The sequence below is a fragment of the Helicoverpa zea genome, chromosome 29 (genome assembly GCF_022581195.2).
Source record: "Helicoverpa zea isolate HzStark_Cry1AcR chromosome 29, ilHelZeax1.1, whole genome shotgun sequence".
Classification (NCBI taxonomy): domain Eukaryota; kingdom Metazoa; phylum Arthropoda; class Insecta; order Lepidoptera; family Noctuidae; genus Helicoverpa; species Helicoverpa zea.
This window is the reverse complement of record NC_061480.1, coordinates 6,455,521-6,471,866: the sequence shown is the minus strand read 5'-3', so window position 1 is coordinate 6,471,866 and position 16,346 is coordinate 6,455,521. Positions and strand designations below refer to the sequence as shown.

The window sequence follows — 16,346 nt, the reverse complement described above, 5'->3', positions numbered from 1 at the left end:
TACAAATGGTCAGACGTTTATATCACGAATGGTCAGACGTTTATATTACAAATGGTCAGACGTTTATATCACGAATGGTCAGACGTTTATGTCACGAATGATCAGACGTTTATATAACAAATGGTCAGACGTTTATATTCCAACGGTCAGACGTTTATATCACGAATGATCAGACGTTTACATCACGAATGGTCAGACGTTTATGTCACGAATGATCAGACGTTTATATTACAAATGGTAAGGCGTCGTCCTAATTGGCAGCGATCGCGCGATGGCGCGATGCGTTTTCCATCTAAGACGTCGTCCTAATTGACAGCGATTGTACGATGACACGATGCGTTCTCGTCGTTCGATGAGTTCAAACATACAGATTTCATCAGAGTGTCCTATTTGAACCTCGCAAGTGAGATAGTGAGATCGTGAGATGAAAAACGCATCGCGCCATCGTGCGATCGCTGCCAATTAGGACGACGCCTAAGACGTTTATGTCACGAATGATCAAACGTTTATATAACAAATGGTCAGACGTTTACATTAAATATGGTCCGACGTTTATATCACGAATGGTCAGACGTTTATATTACAAATGGTCAGACGTTTATATTACAAATGGTCAGACGTTTATATTACAAATGGTCAGACGTTTATATTACAAATGGTCAGACGTTTATATCACGAATGGTCAGATGTTTATATTCCAACGGTCAGACGTTTATATCACAAATGTTCCTGTATGAACCTCGCATGAGTGACGACATGCGTAAAGCTAGTAATTGTAGCTTCGTTACACAACCGTTGGTTGTTGACCGCGGTAGACGCAACGCCTCGTAGGTAGTAACGGATGGTGCCGCGCTCCCGGGCGGGGAATGTTAGGCCGCCGCCGCTGTCGCCCTCGCATAGTGCTGTACCTGGTGAAGAAGAATAGTTTTCAGTAGAAAAGGAGATGGCCAAAAAAAAACCCAGAGTCGACAGAAACTTCGTATATATGGTTGGATTCAGTATAATTTTTAGATTACAAAAAGTATTTCATATCATCTAAAAACCATGGGGTTCTCTTTTTACAAGGTTTTTTCGATTAAGATTTTAGTACATAAAAAAGCTTTTCTGTTTACTGTTCATAAGAAGTTGTGCATAGGGTAAAAACTTTACACTCATGTGTATGTCTGTTAGCACTATACAAGAGCGAAGGTTTAGAGCTGACCTGATCATGGAGAAGAGAGAAGGTCAAAGGAACTCGGCAATGGTAAATATTAACTACCTCGTGTTTGGGCTCATATTATTCGCATTGACAAGAACTTTTCAGTTATGCGAATAGTGACTAAAAATCTAAAAATAATTAAAAATTTTTTTTTTTTTTACTTTTAAGTTTTCTTTTTTATCAACCTTTGCCAGTTCAGAAGTTTACACATAACAGGGAAACCTCTTCAAGTAGGTAAGGTCGGTACTCAATCGTATCTGGAGTGGTTCATGTGAATAGTGCAATGGGTGGGGGTCAAACTCAAGACCTTTACATTACTAGGCAAACTCTGTAACTATGGGGATATTACTATTCGCATGTAAAATGTTAGTATTTTTGATGGTCTTGTTTTTGATGGTCCTTTATGTAAATAATCTTTAAAATCAACAGAAATTCAACATAACCTATTTTTGTGAAAATATGATATAGCTCCTATACCCCATGGATTTCAGGCTTGACTTTTTGGCACCATCAAAGGTCTATCATAACGAACCCATTGGTACCCATTTCGTTGCTGTCGATTCTGGGTTTTTTTACTATGAAAATTTGGCCATCTCATTTACCTACTCGTCAGTGTAGGTAAGATAAGATGGTGAAATAACATCTTCAATAACTTCTAGAGAGTGTTTTCTAAAGATTCGAAGAATTAACAGATAGTCCTGTTGGCCTTAGTGGTCAGCCGTGGTCTCCTATTGGTTAAATCTGGTGGTTTTCAATTATGAGTGTGTGGGTTGAGTGGGTTCAATTCCAGCTTGGGCAGCTAATAATGCAACTTTTCTATGTTTGTATGTACTTTCTTATTATATCTATGTTGGACACCAATGACTGACTAAAAGCATGTAAAAGTGAAGGAAAATATCTTGAGAAAAACTGGACTATAAAGTCTGAAATCAGCAACCCTCATTGAGCAAGTGTGGTGGTTACCTAACGCTCAGTGATTACACATGTGAAAGGAGGCCGCAGCCCAGCAGTGGAATGATAAAAAGGCTGATGATAAACAAACAAACAAAAACTTAACTTAAAGAAAAGCAAAACTTACCATTCTTATAACCAGCGCATATTTTATCGCTAGTGATATACACCCGGAATCCCTCGGGCGTGTCACTGATGCAGTCTTGTATCGACACGTACGGCACATCAGCTACCTTCAGGATCTCGGAGAAATTGCCGCTCGCTGTCCTACCCCAGCCGGCGATCTGGTGAAGAGGTAGAGGAGTGTCAACTTTAAGGCTATTGGAATAAGGTTAATAGAGTGATAGACTCAATGTTAGTGGATTCGGTATGCCATGGTTATGAAAACTATGTTTACTAATCGTAAAGTACCTGGGGCCCGATTCTCCTAATTTTACTTGAGCGACATACGATTCACGTTCGACTCGATTCGACTGAGATCCAATCCCGACTCGATTACGATTGAAGCGTATGTGGCATTCCGCTATTTTTTCTTTGAAATAAACGTTTTTATCCTTTTCTGTCATTTAATAATGAATCATTTTGTCTGCAAATGATTTACGATTGCAAAATGATTGTACAGCAAACTACCGTACCTATATACCAAAATCACCAAAATAGCAGACCAATCGCACACCAATCAAATGTCAATCGAATACGATTGGTCTTTTATTAGTAGCAGAATGCCCGATATGGTTAAAACTGCTATTGCGATCGTATTGCGATTCGATTTCTATTAGATTTGGACATTATTAACTTAGGAGAATCGGGCCCCTGCTTATGTGGTAGTTTCATAGTATGTTGCTAATATTATAACATTGAAAGTAACTCAGTGTTATTGTGTTACTCGATAATGCTAAACCGGGTAGGTAAACCGATTGAGATGAAAGATAGTTTATACATATACCATGGCCTGGAGAAGCAAATAGGATTTTTTGCGGGATATGAGACAATTTCGGGTGAAACCGCAGGCGAAAGCCAATTGGGAAAGGAATAGAAGTTATAATTAAATAGTAAGTGCCTACCTTTCCAACGCTAAAAACTTTCAGCTGTCGAGCATCAAATTCGAAGTCGAAGTCTATGCAGACTGGTCGCACGTGGATGGAGTACTCCAGACTGCTGACCAGCTTCACTAATGATATGTCATCCTGGAAGTTCGTGTCTGAACCTAGGAAACGCACTGGCACGCTGATCTCTCGAATCTAAGGGAAAAAAACATGTAAACATGAAACAGAATTGAGAAAGTTCTCCTTTTTTGGAAGTCGGTTTAGAAGGGTCGATCGATTGTTCTACCTTGAACTGGCCTTAACACGGAATACTTACGTAGTCAGTTTTTAGAAAAAAATGGGACTCTTACACTTTCCATTTACAAAAGCCATGAATGGTTTTCGTAGTGTATTTATGGTCGAAGCATTAGTCTCTCAAGTGTGTATTTTCGATTCCAAGTCAGGCAAGAACCAATAACTTTTCAAGTTTATTTAAACCAACTTTCTAGAATATCTTGGACACCAATGACAGCAGGACAGACTTTCGAATATGAGTAAAAGAGTTATGATAGTTTAAGTACTTCTTACGTCAGAGGTCTGCACGTGGGTATCGTTGGGATGGTTCCATCTTCTATACAATTTGCCGGCAGCCACCACGTAGTTGGAGGCTGGGTGTAAATCTCTTTTGTTCCAGAAGCAATGGGCAGCTGCGAAAAGTAAGAGTTTTCAAGTTAATATGAACGACTTACATTACCTACGAATCAAGATTGATTCATTAATTTGATCAAATAAAGAATCTATAGTGGGAGTACATAAGGTAGTGTGTAGGAGGAGTACACAAGGTATTGTAAAGGGAATACATGTACATAGAGACTCTACAAAGTATACAGCTGGAGGACCCATATAAAGGAATACATTGGAGTAAAACTAGTAACTATTATAGTAATCTGTGGTAAAACTTACGACACATGCAAGTAAGCCAATAAGGTACTAGATAGACCTTTAGTCAAGCCTACTCAATTCGAGTTTTTGAGCTCATCATTGTAGCAGTTCCATCAAATCGTGAAAACATACCTACCTGATATAACAACATCATGCTTAACAATAGTTCCGCTACAGATCTGCCGGTGGTCAGCCCGGCGGTAGATGGCGACGTGCCACGGCAGCTCGTTGCGCCGCGCCTCCCGACCCTGGCTGCCCAGGAGTAGCGCATCTGCTGGAGTGCCTAGTCTGCCACATTCTGGTAATACATAAATCAACTCTGGTAATAAGTGTTTTCTTGTCTGGACCGACATCGTCGATCTTGTCGGTCCTGCGCCTGATCGGGTTATGAGAGAGAAGGAATAGGGAGTGCACCTGTGTCTGCGCAAATGCTCGTGTACTATAATATGTCCTGCGCAGCTGGCTGATCTCCTAAAATGAGAACAGCCGCCGTGGCCGAAATCGGCCGTGGACGCCATTATTATTATTCTAGTATGGTGTTTAATCTTGAGTTACTATTAAGTTATTTTAGCTGTCAGTCTTCCATGTACCATGTACCTACCATTAAATAAATAAATCTCGGGATTTCGCTGTCGATTCCGAAGTCAGGCCGTACTTTTTTTATCAACTTTTTAAGTACCTAAGCACCTTTGACACCAATGACCGATTGATGGTTAAGGAAAACATCTTGCAGAAACATATTATGGACTATTTAATTCGAATCCATCTTTCGTAGAAGAGTAGGCCTGTGCCCAGCAGTAGGACGATAAAAAGATTGAAGATGATTTGCCTTACCTGGTATACACGTGATGAGTTGATCCCATTCGCCGTCAACGCACCTCATATACCTCAAGTTCCCCGGATAGTAGTACACGGGCCGACACTGAGGGTCCACCACGGTGCCCTCAGGCTCCTTCTCCTCGCACTCCCGGAAGCCGTTGTACACCTCCTCATCAGATATCTGGCAGAGGTACTGTACTGTGGAATGCTTTGGGAGGTTGCAGAAGCCTGGAAGATAGTATATAGTTTAAAGAATAGTCCTTACTAATGTTATAAAATGTAATATGAGTTTATTCGATTGGTCTATGTGTGTATGGTGAATATTTCATTGACGAGTTCCGTGTTTCGGAAGGCATGTCAATATGAACATCTTCGGCAGTCGTTGGTCAGTCAGAAGCCAGAAAGTCTGACAACCAATCTTAACATTGGGTATCGGGTAGCCCAACTTGAGGAGGTTAAACAGGCAGTGACTCCTTGTAAACGCTGGTCCTCCGCTGCATGTGGTTAGACTGGAAGACGACCCCAACAGACATAAGAAAAGGCAAGGTAGATGATGACTCAGCTGCTAGTTGAACTGAAAGACTTGAAGCCGACCCTATCATACTAGATAACAATCTAGGTACGCAAATAGTACCTACCTACTAACATATTTTAAGAACTTACGAACACACGTCGGTACATTCTCAGTCCACTGTCCATCGAAGCAGAACAGTGTGCTCGCTCCGAGGATCTCGTACGGCTCATCACAAGTGAACTTCAGCATGAAGGACGGGAAGGTCTGTCCTGGAACACCCGTTACCGTGCCTCCCATGGTGTAGCTGCCATTCTGTGGTGGAGGGGGCAGGGTGCACACTGGTCTAAAAGAAAAAAAAAACAATATCCTACCTAGATATCATCATCCTCCGAGCCTTTTCCCAATCATGTTGGGGTCGGCTTAATATCCTACCTAGATAGATAGATAGAATACATGCGAAAGTCCGTTTGTTTGCTACGCTTTCACGCAAAACTTACTTACCCGATACACATATTCTTGGTGGTACTAGAGTGGACATTAGATACTTTTTATTTAATAAAAAAAAATGCGAGTGAGGCCGCTGGTAAAAGGTACTATATTATAATTTATTTACACAGAACATACAGAAACAGAGAGGGTTTGAGGTATCATCGCGATATCGACTGCAAGCAAGCAATACCTCCTATCTGACATTTTTGTTTCAAAAAACCAAAAAACTTGTATCTACCATAAACTACCTTTAGATTCAAAATAAAAACAAAAAACTTTATTAATCAATACTATGCTTAGAAAAAGAAAACTTGGATTTTCAGTATCTCATTATACCTTCCTCGGAATAAGGATTTTATTAAGTTTTATTGTTCCCCTTTAAAATCCACCCGGAGTCAGATAGGAGGTATTGCTTGCTTGCAGTCGATATAAGGTTCATCTTGTAATAAGCACAGTATACAGCATAAGTAATTAGGTAAAGAATTTACAATCTGTTCGTTAGTCGTTAAGGTACAGTTACACATGCTAGTTAGTAGCACGAAAGCATGCTACTTTTTAGCAATTGCTACTTAGTGGTACGTGTGTCGAAACATTGCTAATAATGAGCATGCTAGTTTCGAGTTCGCTCGAAAATCGACGGTTGTGCGATTATTGGGCATACTACCTGCAGCGCGGGTGGAAGAGGGCGTGCTTATAGCGTGTGTGAACAGGTTTGCTTATTGAGCATGCTAGTATGCTGGTAGTGCTACTCAGTCAATCACGGACCCAAATCTTCCTATTTCTTGTTTTTTTCTTTCTGAGCATTGCAACGCTACCAAAAGAATAATTCTATTCAACTCCATACGAATGGCTGTTTGATTGTCCATGGTTTTGTTTAAACTGGGGCACGATTCTCCTAATTTTACTTTCGCAACATACGATTCACATTCGACTGCGATCCAATCCCGACTCGATTACGATTGAAGCGTATGTGGCATTCCGCTATTTTTTCTTTGAAATAAACGTTTTTATCCTTTTCTGTCATTCATAATGAATCATTCTGTCTGCAAATGATTTACAATTGCAATATGATTGTAGAGCAAACTACCGTATATACCAAAATCACCAAAATAGCAGACCAATCGCACACCAATCAAATGTCAATCGAATACGATTGGTCTTTTATTAGTAGGAGAATGCCCGATATGGTTAAAACTGCTATTGCGATCATATTGCGATTCGTTTTCTATTCGATTTTGACATTATTAACTTAGGAGAATCGGGGCCCTGACAGTAAGCACGCTATAAAATGTCATGTGTACCGGAGTGTTTGCTTTGAGCATAGCAAATGTAGACAAGTGCAGAGCATGCTCGAAACAAGTATGCTAATGAGCATACTAAAAAGCATGCTGCTAACTAGCATGTGTAACTGTACCTTTAGTTCTTTTGTTTTGCTTACCAGAGATAGGAATTTGACATGACTTTATTTGGGGCTGATGTCCAAATGCTCTGACTAATATTCAAATCTACAGATGGATAGATATTGGGAGCCATCGTGGTGAGGCACTTACTTGGGTGTTGTGGTAGTTTTAGAAGGCAGTACTCTGCCACAGAGCTCGAACGACTCGTCGGAGCCATCGGCGCAGTCTTCAATCTATTGGAAGACAAAACAGATCAAATTATTTAATCATACCTGGCTGAAAATCAGCACTTTATGAGAAAAATCACCTGGCCCCTACATTATTCTTTAAAAATATTTTTGTAAATAAACTTTTTAAACTTAAGTTGACTCATTATATCTCTATGAACATAAAAGCTAATTACTTGGCATAAAAAAGTTGCAGGGGTTACTACGTTTTGTTAGAGGGTTATTTAAATACTTACCCCATCACAAGCAGCCTTCGGAAACGCACAGCCACCATAAGCGCACCTAAACAGGGGTGGCACACACTCCGCCTCGGCGCACCTAGCTAACGTTTCATCAGACCCGTCCTCACAGTCCACGTGGCCATCACAGCGAGTTGGCTCCTTCAGAACTTGTCCGTTGTCGCATTTTAAACGAAGATTGTTGCAGTCCACCGATCGGGAGTACTGGCGGTCGTCTATGAGGCGTTCTGTGCAGCTGGGGAGAGAAAATTATATAGTACTAGCTACATACTGTTAGCGGTTTTACCTGCGTTCCGGGGGAACTACTTCCTGCACTTGGATAAATAGTGGCCTATAGTTTTCCTCGATAAATGAGCTATTTCGCTGGAAGAATTTTGCATGACGAACCAATCGTTCCTGATATTAGGTAGAGCGTACAAGGACACAAAGAAACAACTTTATAGTACATAAATTATAAGTACTAGATTATGTTGTCGAAATACTCATGACTGCGAGTAACGTGAAGGAAAACATCTTGAGGAAGTCTGGATTTAAATGTCAATCCGCTTTGAGCAGCGTAGTGAGATTCGTGTGCCTTGCAGTGGAACATCAAAAATTTGAATAGGTAACGTAGAGGTACCTACAGGCGTCTTTTTATTCGAGTACGGTCAGTATTTCCCTCAGTAAACGGCTATAACTTATGTTGGAAACTATTTAAATAAATAAAGCTTCTACTCACATATTAAAATCAGTGAAATCGTTTCTACAAAGAGGTATAAGTTCATCAGAGTTGTCAGCGCAGTCCTGCTTGCCGTCACAGCGCACTGTCGAGTTCATGCACGCGCCGTATGTGCACCGGAAATCCAGTTCTGGACATCTGGAGATATGGGGACAGGCTTTCTAGAAAGATCACTTTTATATATGTACTGACTCGATAGCAAATAAAACACACTTTTAGACTGGAGTGAAACTAGTGCAGCACTGAACGCGTACGCTCGCGGCCAAGATATACACTACAATATATTTATTTACTAGCTTCTGCCAGCGACTTCGTCCGCGTTAGAGTCGGACTTTGTGCAAAGAGAGGAAGAAATAATAAACACCAGCCCCTCCAATTATATAAATCTATGCGTACTTACTTCTACTTTAAGTAATAAAATGTAAACTATTAATAATTTGTAATTTGAACGAATATTTAAACACAAAAATAACTAATATAGGTACGAACCTATTTTATAAAATAACAACAAAAGAAAGTTAAAAATAAATTATTTAAAACCTAAAAGTCGCGCAATAAGGTTGAATGCTCTGAACGTCTATTCGCATCAATCGCACCAACAGCCAAATATTGTATGAAGCTCGCGCAGCCACCGCGCCGCGAGTCGCGTCGAGCGCGGCGACCGTTGCACAAAAATGATTCTTATAGCGTGCGTGATTCAGTATTTACGCGCGGTGGCTTATTACCGTTTTTCATGTATAACTTTGGTATTACCGATTGCTGTGCTTTACCGATTTAAATCATTCTTTTTTTAATTAATAGATAATACTGTTAACTATGTTTAATTAGTGTGAGTGAGAGTGTTATAAACGAAATAGTAGACAAATATAATCAGAAAGCTCCGAACTGCTAAGCTACCGAGAGTTTTACGTGTTATTGTGAGTCAACCATAAAAGATAGACATATGCTGCCATGGGATATTTTTTACATAATTTTATGAAGAATATTTCCGTCGAACATGGTTTCTGTGTAGTTGTAACCATTAAGGCTGCACACGCGACGGAAGCTTAAAAAATGGAGTAACTTCTCCCGTTTTCCCAACATTTACCTTCACTGCTCTGCTCCTATTGATCGTAGCGTGATGGAAAGTATCCTATAACCTGCCCAGGAGTATGAAGAATATTTGTGCCAAGTTTCATTAAAATCCGTTCAGTAGTTTTTGTTTCCATAACGAACATACAGACAGACAGACAGACAGACAGACAGACAGACAGACAGACAGACAAAAATTTTACTGATTGCATTTTTGGCATCAGTATCGATCACTAATCACCCCCTAATAGTTATTTTGGAAATATATTCAATGTACAGAATTGACCTCTCTACAGATTTATTATAAGTATAGATTCCTTTATTTCAGGCAACCAGGGCCCATAGGTGTAACATAACAGGGAAAAGGGAGGGTGTTCGAAGCTAAGCAACCTCACGCGTCGACCGATCATACGGTTAAGCAATAAAGCAACTCTTGGCGAGTTCAATCAATGAATGGGGATGTGGACTATATCTTCTCGTGAGTTCCTCTGTGTTTCGGAAGGCATGTTAAATTGGTGGGTCCCGGCTGTTAATTGAACATCTTTGGCAATGACTACCTATGTAAATAGAAGCTCGAAAGTCTGAGAACCAGTATTACTAAGTGTTATCAGGTTACCCTCGCTATGTGTTAATTCTTTATCTTTAACCTTTTGGCTGGCCTACATTTAGGTCAAAGAAACATGCTGGTCCTGCTCCATAGGACGCACTGACAGTATCAAATTATTGCGAATTTAAAATTACACCCGCTATTATAGTAAGATTGTGTTATTCTTTTGATTGTTTGTTTGTAACTTTGTACAAAAATATAAACTGATTTGTAAATGTGAACACCATGTAGCATTTTAATCTTTTTTTTTATTATTTATTCTCATATTCTTTGTCTATTGTGATTCTACATGATCTTCGCATGTTATTATAGTATGTATGAATACATACAAGCTGTAATACCTATTATTTTTAAAAAGAGTAACCATGGAGTTTCTTGCCCGTTCTTCTCCATAGGAAGCTACTTTTGGAATGGGCAACTAGAATCAAGTTTATTTATATTTTTTGATGTTCATAAGTGCTTGTGAAAGCCTAAATGATTTGACTTTGAACAGAATTTGCAGCCTTTTGGGCATCTATCGCTATTGATAGCGATGCGGATGAGTTATTTAATCCTTATATAGTTGTGATTTCTGTTTTTAATTACCTGTACCTACCTATGTAAATATTTTTTCGTTAATTGTTATTTGTAGTTTTGACTAATTTATCGGCAAATGCTTGAAAGACGAAAGGGAAATATTAAAATAAGGTAAGTAATGTAATATAAGGGTCATGGCACAGTATAGCGGCACCGCAACAGCACGGCTCCACACCAGCATTTAAGTTGTCATTCAATTTAGAGCATTAAATCGTGTATATTATAATATATTTCGTAATGTCAATATGAAAAAGCCAACGGCGAGCAGTCAGCGCGCTTGCCGCTACCACACAACTCGGCTCGCAGCCCGCGTGCTGCAAGCGAGCGGACCTCATGCGTACAGCGCGCCGACGGCATGCTCATTACGCGCCGACTCCGAGTCGGCAGCGAAACAACGTCATTACGTCGTGTTCAATCATAACTGTCTTAAAATAATATTGAGTTTGCGGTGACAGCAAGCTTACACCTCGCGGCCGGCGAGCGGACGCCGCGCGGACGGCGAGCTGGCACCTTGCGGACAACGCGTTGTTAGCGCGCTGGCAGCTAGCCGTAGTCTTAATTCGAGGCGACGCCGTGCTGCAGCCGTGCTGTTGCGGTGCCGCTTTAATGTGCCATGACCTTAAGACTTTAATTTTGACGTGTTAACAACCTCGGAAACAGCACTCTCACCCTTACCCTACTTACGTATTATTCCTGCAGAGCACGAACGTCTCATCGCTGCCGTCCTTGCACTCCACGGTGCCATTACATCTGCCGGCTGCGGGAATGCACTTGTTACCATACTTACACTTAAATTCATCTGGCCTGAAAGGATTTTTATTACAATAGAACATTTAAATAAGAAATACTGGAACAGAAAAACATGATTGCCATGATGAATCTAGAAATTACTTACCCACATATATGAGGTTTTCTTGGATGGGAAAATTGTGCCAATACAGTTACACAAGCTGAAATCAAACAAACATAAAAATGGTAAAAGGGTACCAACAGTAGCGGCGTAAGGGGGCGGGAGGGCGGTCCGCCCCCGCAGGGTGCCATCTTGGTCGACACATATCTGGGCCCCGATTCTCCTAAGTTAATAATGTCAAAATCGAATAGAAATCGAATCGCAATATGATCGTAATAGCAGTTTTAACCATATCGGGCATTCCGCTACTAATAAAAGACCAATCGTATTCGACTGACATTTGATTGGTGTGCGATTGGTCTGCTATTTTGATGATTTTGGTCTATACGGTAGTTTGCTGTACAATCATTTTGCAATCGTAAATCATTTGCAGACAAAATGATTCATTATTGATTGACAGAAAAGGATAAAAACGTTTATTTCTAAAAAAAAATAGCGGAATGCCACATACGCTTCAATCGTAATCGAGTCGGGATTGGATCTCAGTCGAATCGAGTCGAACGTGAATCGAATGGCGCTTAAGTAAAATTAGGAGAATCGGGCCCCTGCACGACCAGGATGGCGCGGGTAGAAGGGACAAGTCACTAAGGGTGACATTCTTATCTGCGAAGCCTAGGTTCACTACCATTTACTGTTTCATTTTATTTATATTCAAATTTTAAACAAAACTACGACAGTGAATGCGCGAGACATCAAGGCGGTCACCCCTCTCTTATATTTTTGCTTTATTTGATTACTTAAATTAATCCCTCAAAGTTAGAAAACAAAAATTTAAAGCACCGAAGTAGCAAAAACAACTTCAGTTACGGTTTCTTTTTATTTGTGCTTAATTCAGAGTTAAATTAGAGTCCTAAAAAATAAACAATTAAAAAAAATCACTTTACAGTGGTTATTTTTAAGTTGTTTAGGCGCTATTTGTAAGCGGAGGTGGAGGACTTTTGTGTCCCACATCTCAAATTTTGAGCTCTCTACGCTCGCAGCTGCTTCACTTTCCGGTGTTTTTTTTTTAAACTCGTTTGAGTACTTTTGTGTTCCAAAACTTAAAAAATTTCGCGCTCACTGCGCTCGCGCCTTACTCTTTACAGTAGTTTTCTCTCCAGATATCATTTTGCGTCCCTCCTCCGAGCCTTTTTCCCAATCATGTTGGGGTCGGCTTCCAGTCTATCATTTTGCGTCCCAAAATTAAAAAATTTCGCGCTCGCTACGCTCGCGGCTACTTCACTGTACGGTGCTTTTTTCAAACTTGTTTGGGTACTTTTGTGTTAACAAACTCAAAACTTTAATGTCCTAAATCTCGAAAATTTCTGGGCTCACTGTAGGACTTTTTTTTACTATGTGATTATATTCTGTCGTTTTTTTTGGGAGGTGGGGGGTGCTCAATAAGTAGTCCGCCCCGGGTGCCACCCGATGCTACGCCGCCACTGGGTAGCAATTTTTGGAAAATCGGCTAATTACTGTCTCTTATTTACATGGAAAGAGTTTCGAAATACTCGTAAAATACCTATAAGTAAGTTTCTGTGCTGATTTCGAAAACGGAATAGGCGTATAAACAGTACCTTCATAAGGAAGGAAAAAAATGTTACTAAATAGCGTCAGTACATAAGGGGATATAGGTATTAAGCAGTTTATATAGGGATTTACCTACCTTCGGGTAGTAGGAATCTACCTAAAAATAATTTAAAGGACTATTGTATATCCCCGAGGACACGGTGGACCACACAGTCCAGGTGTGCCCCGCATGGGAGGGGCACCGCCGGGTCCTTGCCGAGGCTTTGGGCGGCGGCGACCTCTCGCGTCCGGCCCTGGTTCAGGCCATGGTCCGGGGCGAGAGGGAATGGGATGCCGTCGCCTCCTTCTGCGAAGCGGTCATGCTCGAGAAGGAGGAGGCGGAACGCCAGAGAGTTCGCACCTCTCATCCCGGCCGCCGCGCTGGACCAGGTAGACACCATGGGCGCCGGGTGTCGCGAGATGACTCCCGGCCACCGTAGGCGTGGGTCTGTGGGCGGTGAGTTCGGGTGGGTCATCGTCCCTCTGTCTGCTTAGACGACAGACCCGTGTCGACGGCGCGCGTTGTTCCACGCGCTCCTCAAAGAGATGTTAGCAACCCCAGCGGGACCCAGCAGGGCCAAGGCCTGCCGGGGCTGCGGGTTGTTCGAAAGAGACACCGCGGCCCTGGTACATAAAAGGCCTATGTCGGAACACGACGGTTTTTAGTCAGTAAGAGTCTGACACTCCCTCACCGCTGCTAACCCACAGCGGGAGGGGTCATTTGATGATTTTTAACGTCGGAAAAAAAAAAAAAAAGGACTATTGTATATGGAGATGTACGCAAGGATGTATATAGGGTTGGTACCCACCCATAGGAAGTACCTATATCTATCAGATTGTGTCGGTACACGCACCTACATCCAGACAGTCGTAAATAAAATGGACATAAATGAGTCCTTTATCACACAAGACTACCTATTCACCTCCTTACAATTTGGAAGCTAACTATTTCGTTTGTCAGGAATACTCTATGTAAGTCCCTATCACATTTGAATAGAGAATAGATAAGCCAATTCTATGATGAAATTAAATCACATCCCGGAAACCAGAGGCCTAGCTAACCATTGAAAAGAGATTTAAATAAAGTCAAAACAAAAATTTGTCGTACAAAACTGGCTGTTAAATTAAGTAAAGAAACTTACCTATTAGCAGAAAAGTTATAACTATTTTAATATTAGAAGTCATGTTTACACAAAGCAACACAAAGTCTCACAGAACACAAAAAACAAACTTATTTTTTTTCGATAAAACTCGACGTCGTTTCGTTATAAAGGTTATGACACTACTACGCTTATTGAAGGGAGGTATAGGTATTGTTAACTTGTAAAGAAACCCAGTTGTGTGTATACATACGATCTTTTTATTAATCTATACTAATATTATAAAGCTGAAGAGTTTGTTTGTTTGAACGCGCTAATCTCAGGAACAGGGCCGCGTTCGACTCGATTCGACTGAGATCCGATCCCGACTCGATTACGATTGAAGGGTATGTGGCATTCCGCTATTTTTTCTTTGAAATAAACGTTTTTATCCTTTTCTGTCATTCAGTAATGAATCATTTTGTCTGCAAATGATTTACGATTGCAAAATGATTGTACAGCAAACTACCGTATGGACCAAAATCACCAAAATAGCAGACCAATCGTACACCAATCAAATGTCAATCGAATGCGATTGGTCTTTTATTAGTAGCAGAATGCCCGATATGGTTAAAACTGCTATTGCGATTCGATTTCTACTCGATTTTGACATTATTAACTTAGGAGAATCGGGCCCCAGGAACTAGTCCGGTTTGAAAATTTCTTTCAGTGTTAGATAGCCCCTTTATCGAGGAAGGCTATAGGCTACTTTTTATCCCGGTACGGGAAGTAGTTCCCACGGGATGCGGGTGAATCCGCTGGCAGAAGCTAGTTTTGAAAATAAACGAGCTTTTAAAGGACGATTGCAACCGATTTGAACCGATAAACCGGTATTGATGTTATTCATTTTGTTATTGACTCATAAACATTTCCATATTGTATTTTTGTGCCTTTTGGAGAACTCGCATGATAATAACAGATGATAAAAATAGGGTTGATGTCCTCCTAGCCGATTATCGGCTACGGCGGCTGTTCTCATGTAAGATTAGCCAATTGCGCATGGTGGACGTATTATAGTAGACACTTATACGATACGTGGACATATTATAGTGCACAAGCATTTGCGTAGACACAGGTGCACTCACTATTCCTTCACTCTCTTAGCGCGATGGGACGGCAATCCGACACGACCGGAGAGACATCAGGCGCAGGAAGGACATTTACGTGCTCTCCGATACACGGGAGTATCAATCACCAACTTTCAGGCTCTGGGCTGCTTTTGTGTTTCTAAAAACCCACAAAGCTATTTCGGACCGACCCGGGACATCGTGCTCAGCAGCCGCGCTTGCGACACTAAGTCCAAGGAGGCAGTTATATTATATGGGGCTAAGGGGTCACCTAAAACTAGTACCCTAATACCTAATTCGATAAAACGAAACATCAAACGATCCTAAGGCATGATAGAAACCTGGGGATATTGATGAAAGTATACCAGTGTTTAGGAGTATTTAAAAAGCCTATAGGTAGGCCGGCTTTTTATCCGGGTGCGCTAAGGTGGCGGATGGATAGTATGATAGATTTTCAAATCAATACTTATAACCACGGAAGATTTTAGCTGACCTAACGTCGAGTCGCACATAATTATGCACGCATCGATGCCCTAAACTAGGTAGGTACCGAAAAGTGAATCAACAGCATTTATGCATGCCACACCTAAATTATTGTGAGAGTTAATAATTCCTCAAAGAGATGTCAGCAACTCCAGCGGGGGCCCAACAGGGCCATTGTTCGAAAGAGTTACCGCGGTCCTGGTACATAAAAAGCCTACGACGGAACACGACGGTTTTTAGTGTGTGCGTTCGCGCAGCGGAATGTTGTTGAATTTAAAGATTTTAATTATGCAGATAATTAGTGTAAGACGTTCTATAATTGTGTATGGTAAATAAAAATTTGTGTATGCAGCCACTGTGGAGAAATTCACCAAAACTGATTCACACACTATAACCACGGAAGAATTTAGCTGACCTAACGTC

General features: G+C 41.0%; 1 protein-coding gene across 1 annotated transcript; it reads right to left on the bottom strand.

The window, feature by feature from the left end:
• Positions 1 to 436: 436 nt before the first annotated feature.
• Positions 437 to 14,514, bottom strand: LOC124644314 (modular serine protease-like). Its single transcript, XM_047183615.1, has 13 exons — positions 14,377 to 14,514; positions 11,672 to 11,726; positions 11,461 to 11,580; positions 8,523 to 8,660; positions 7,802 to 8,039; positions 7,489 to 7,571; positions 5,599 to 5,792; positions 4,951 to 5,163; positions 4,253 to 4,414; positions 3,763 to 3,881; positions 3,214 to 3,390; positions 2,277 to 2,433; positions 437 to 908 (listed from the first exon to the last, which is right to left on the bottom strand). Exons 1-13 carry the CDS (start codon positions 14,417 to 14,419, stop codon positions 718 to 720), a joined length of 1,890 nt encoding a protein of 629 aa, XP_047039571.1. The 5' UTR covers positions 14,420 to 14,514; the 3' UTR covers positions 437 to 717.
• Between the last annotated feature and the right edge of the window lie 1,832 nt (positions 14,515 to 16,346).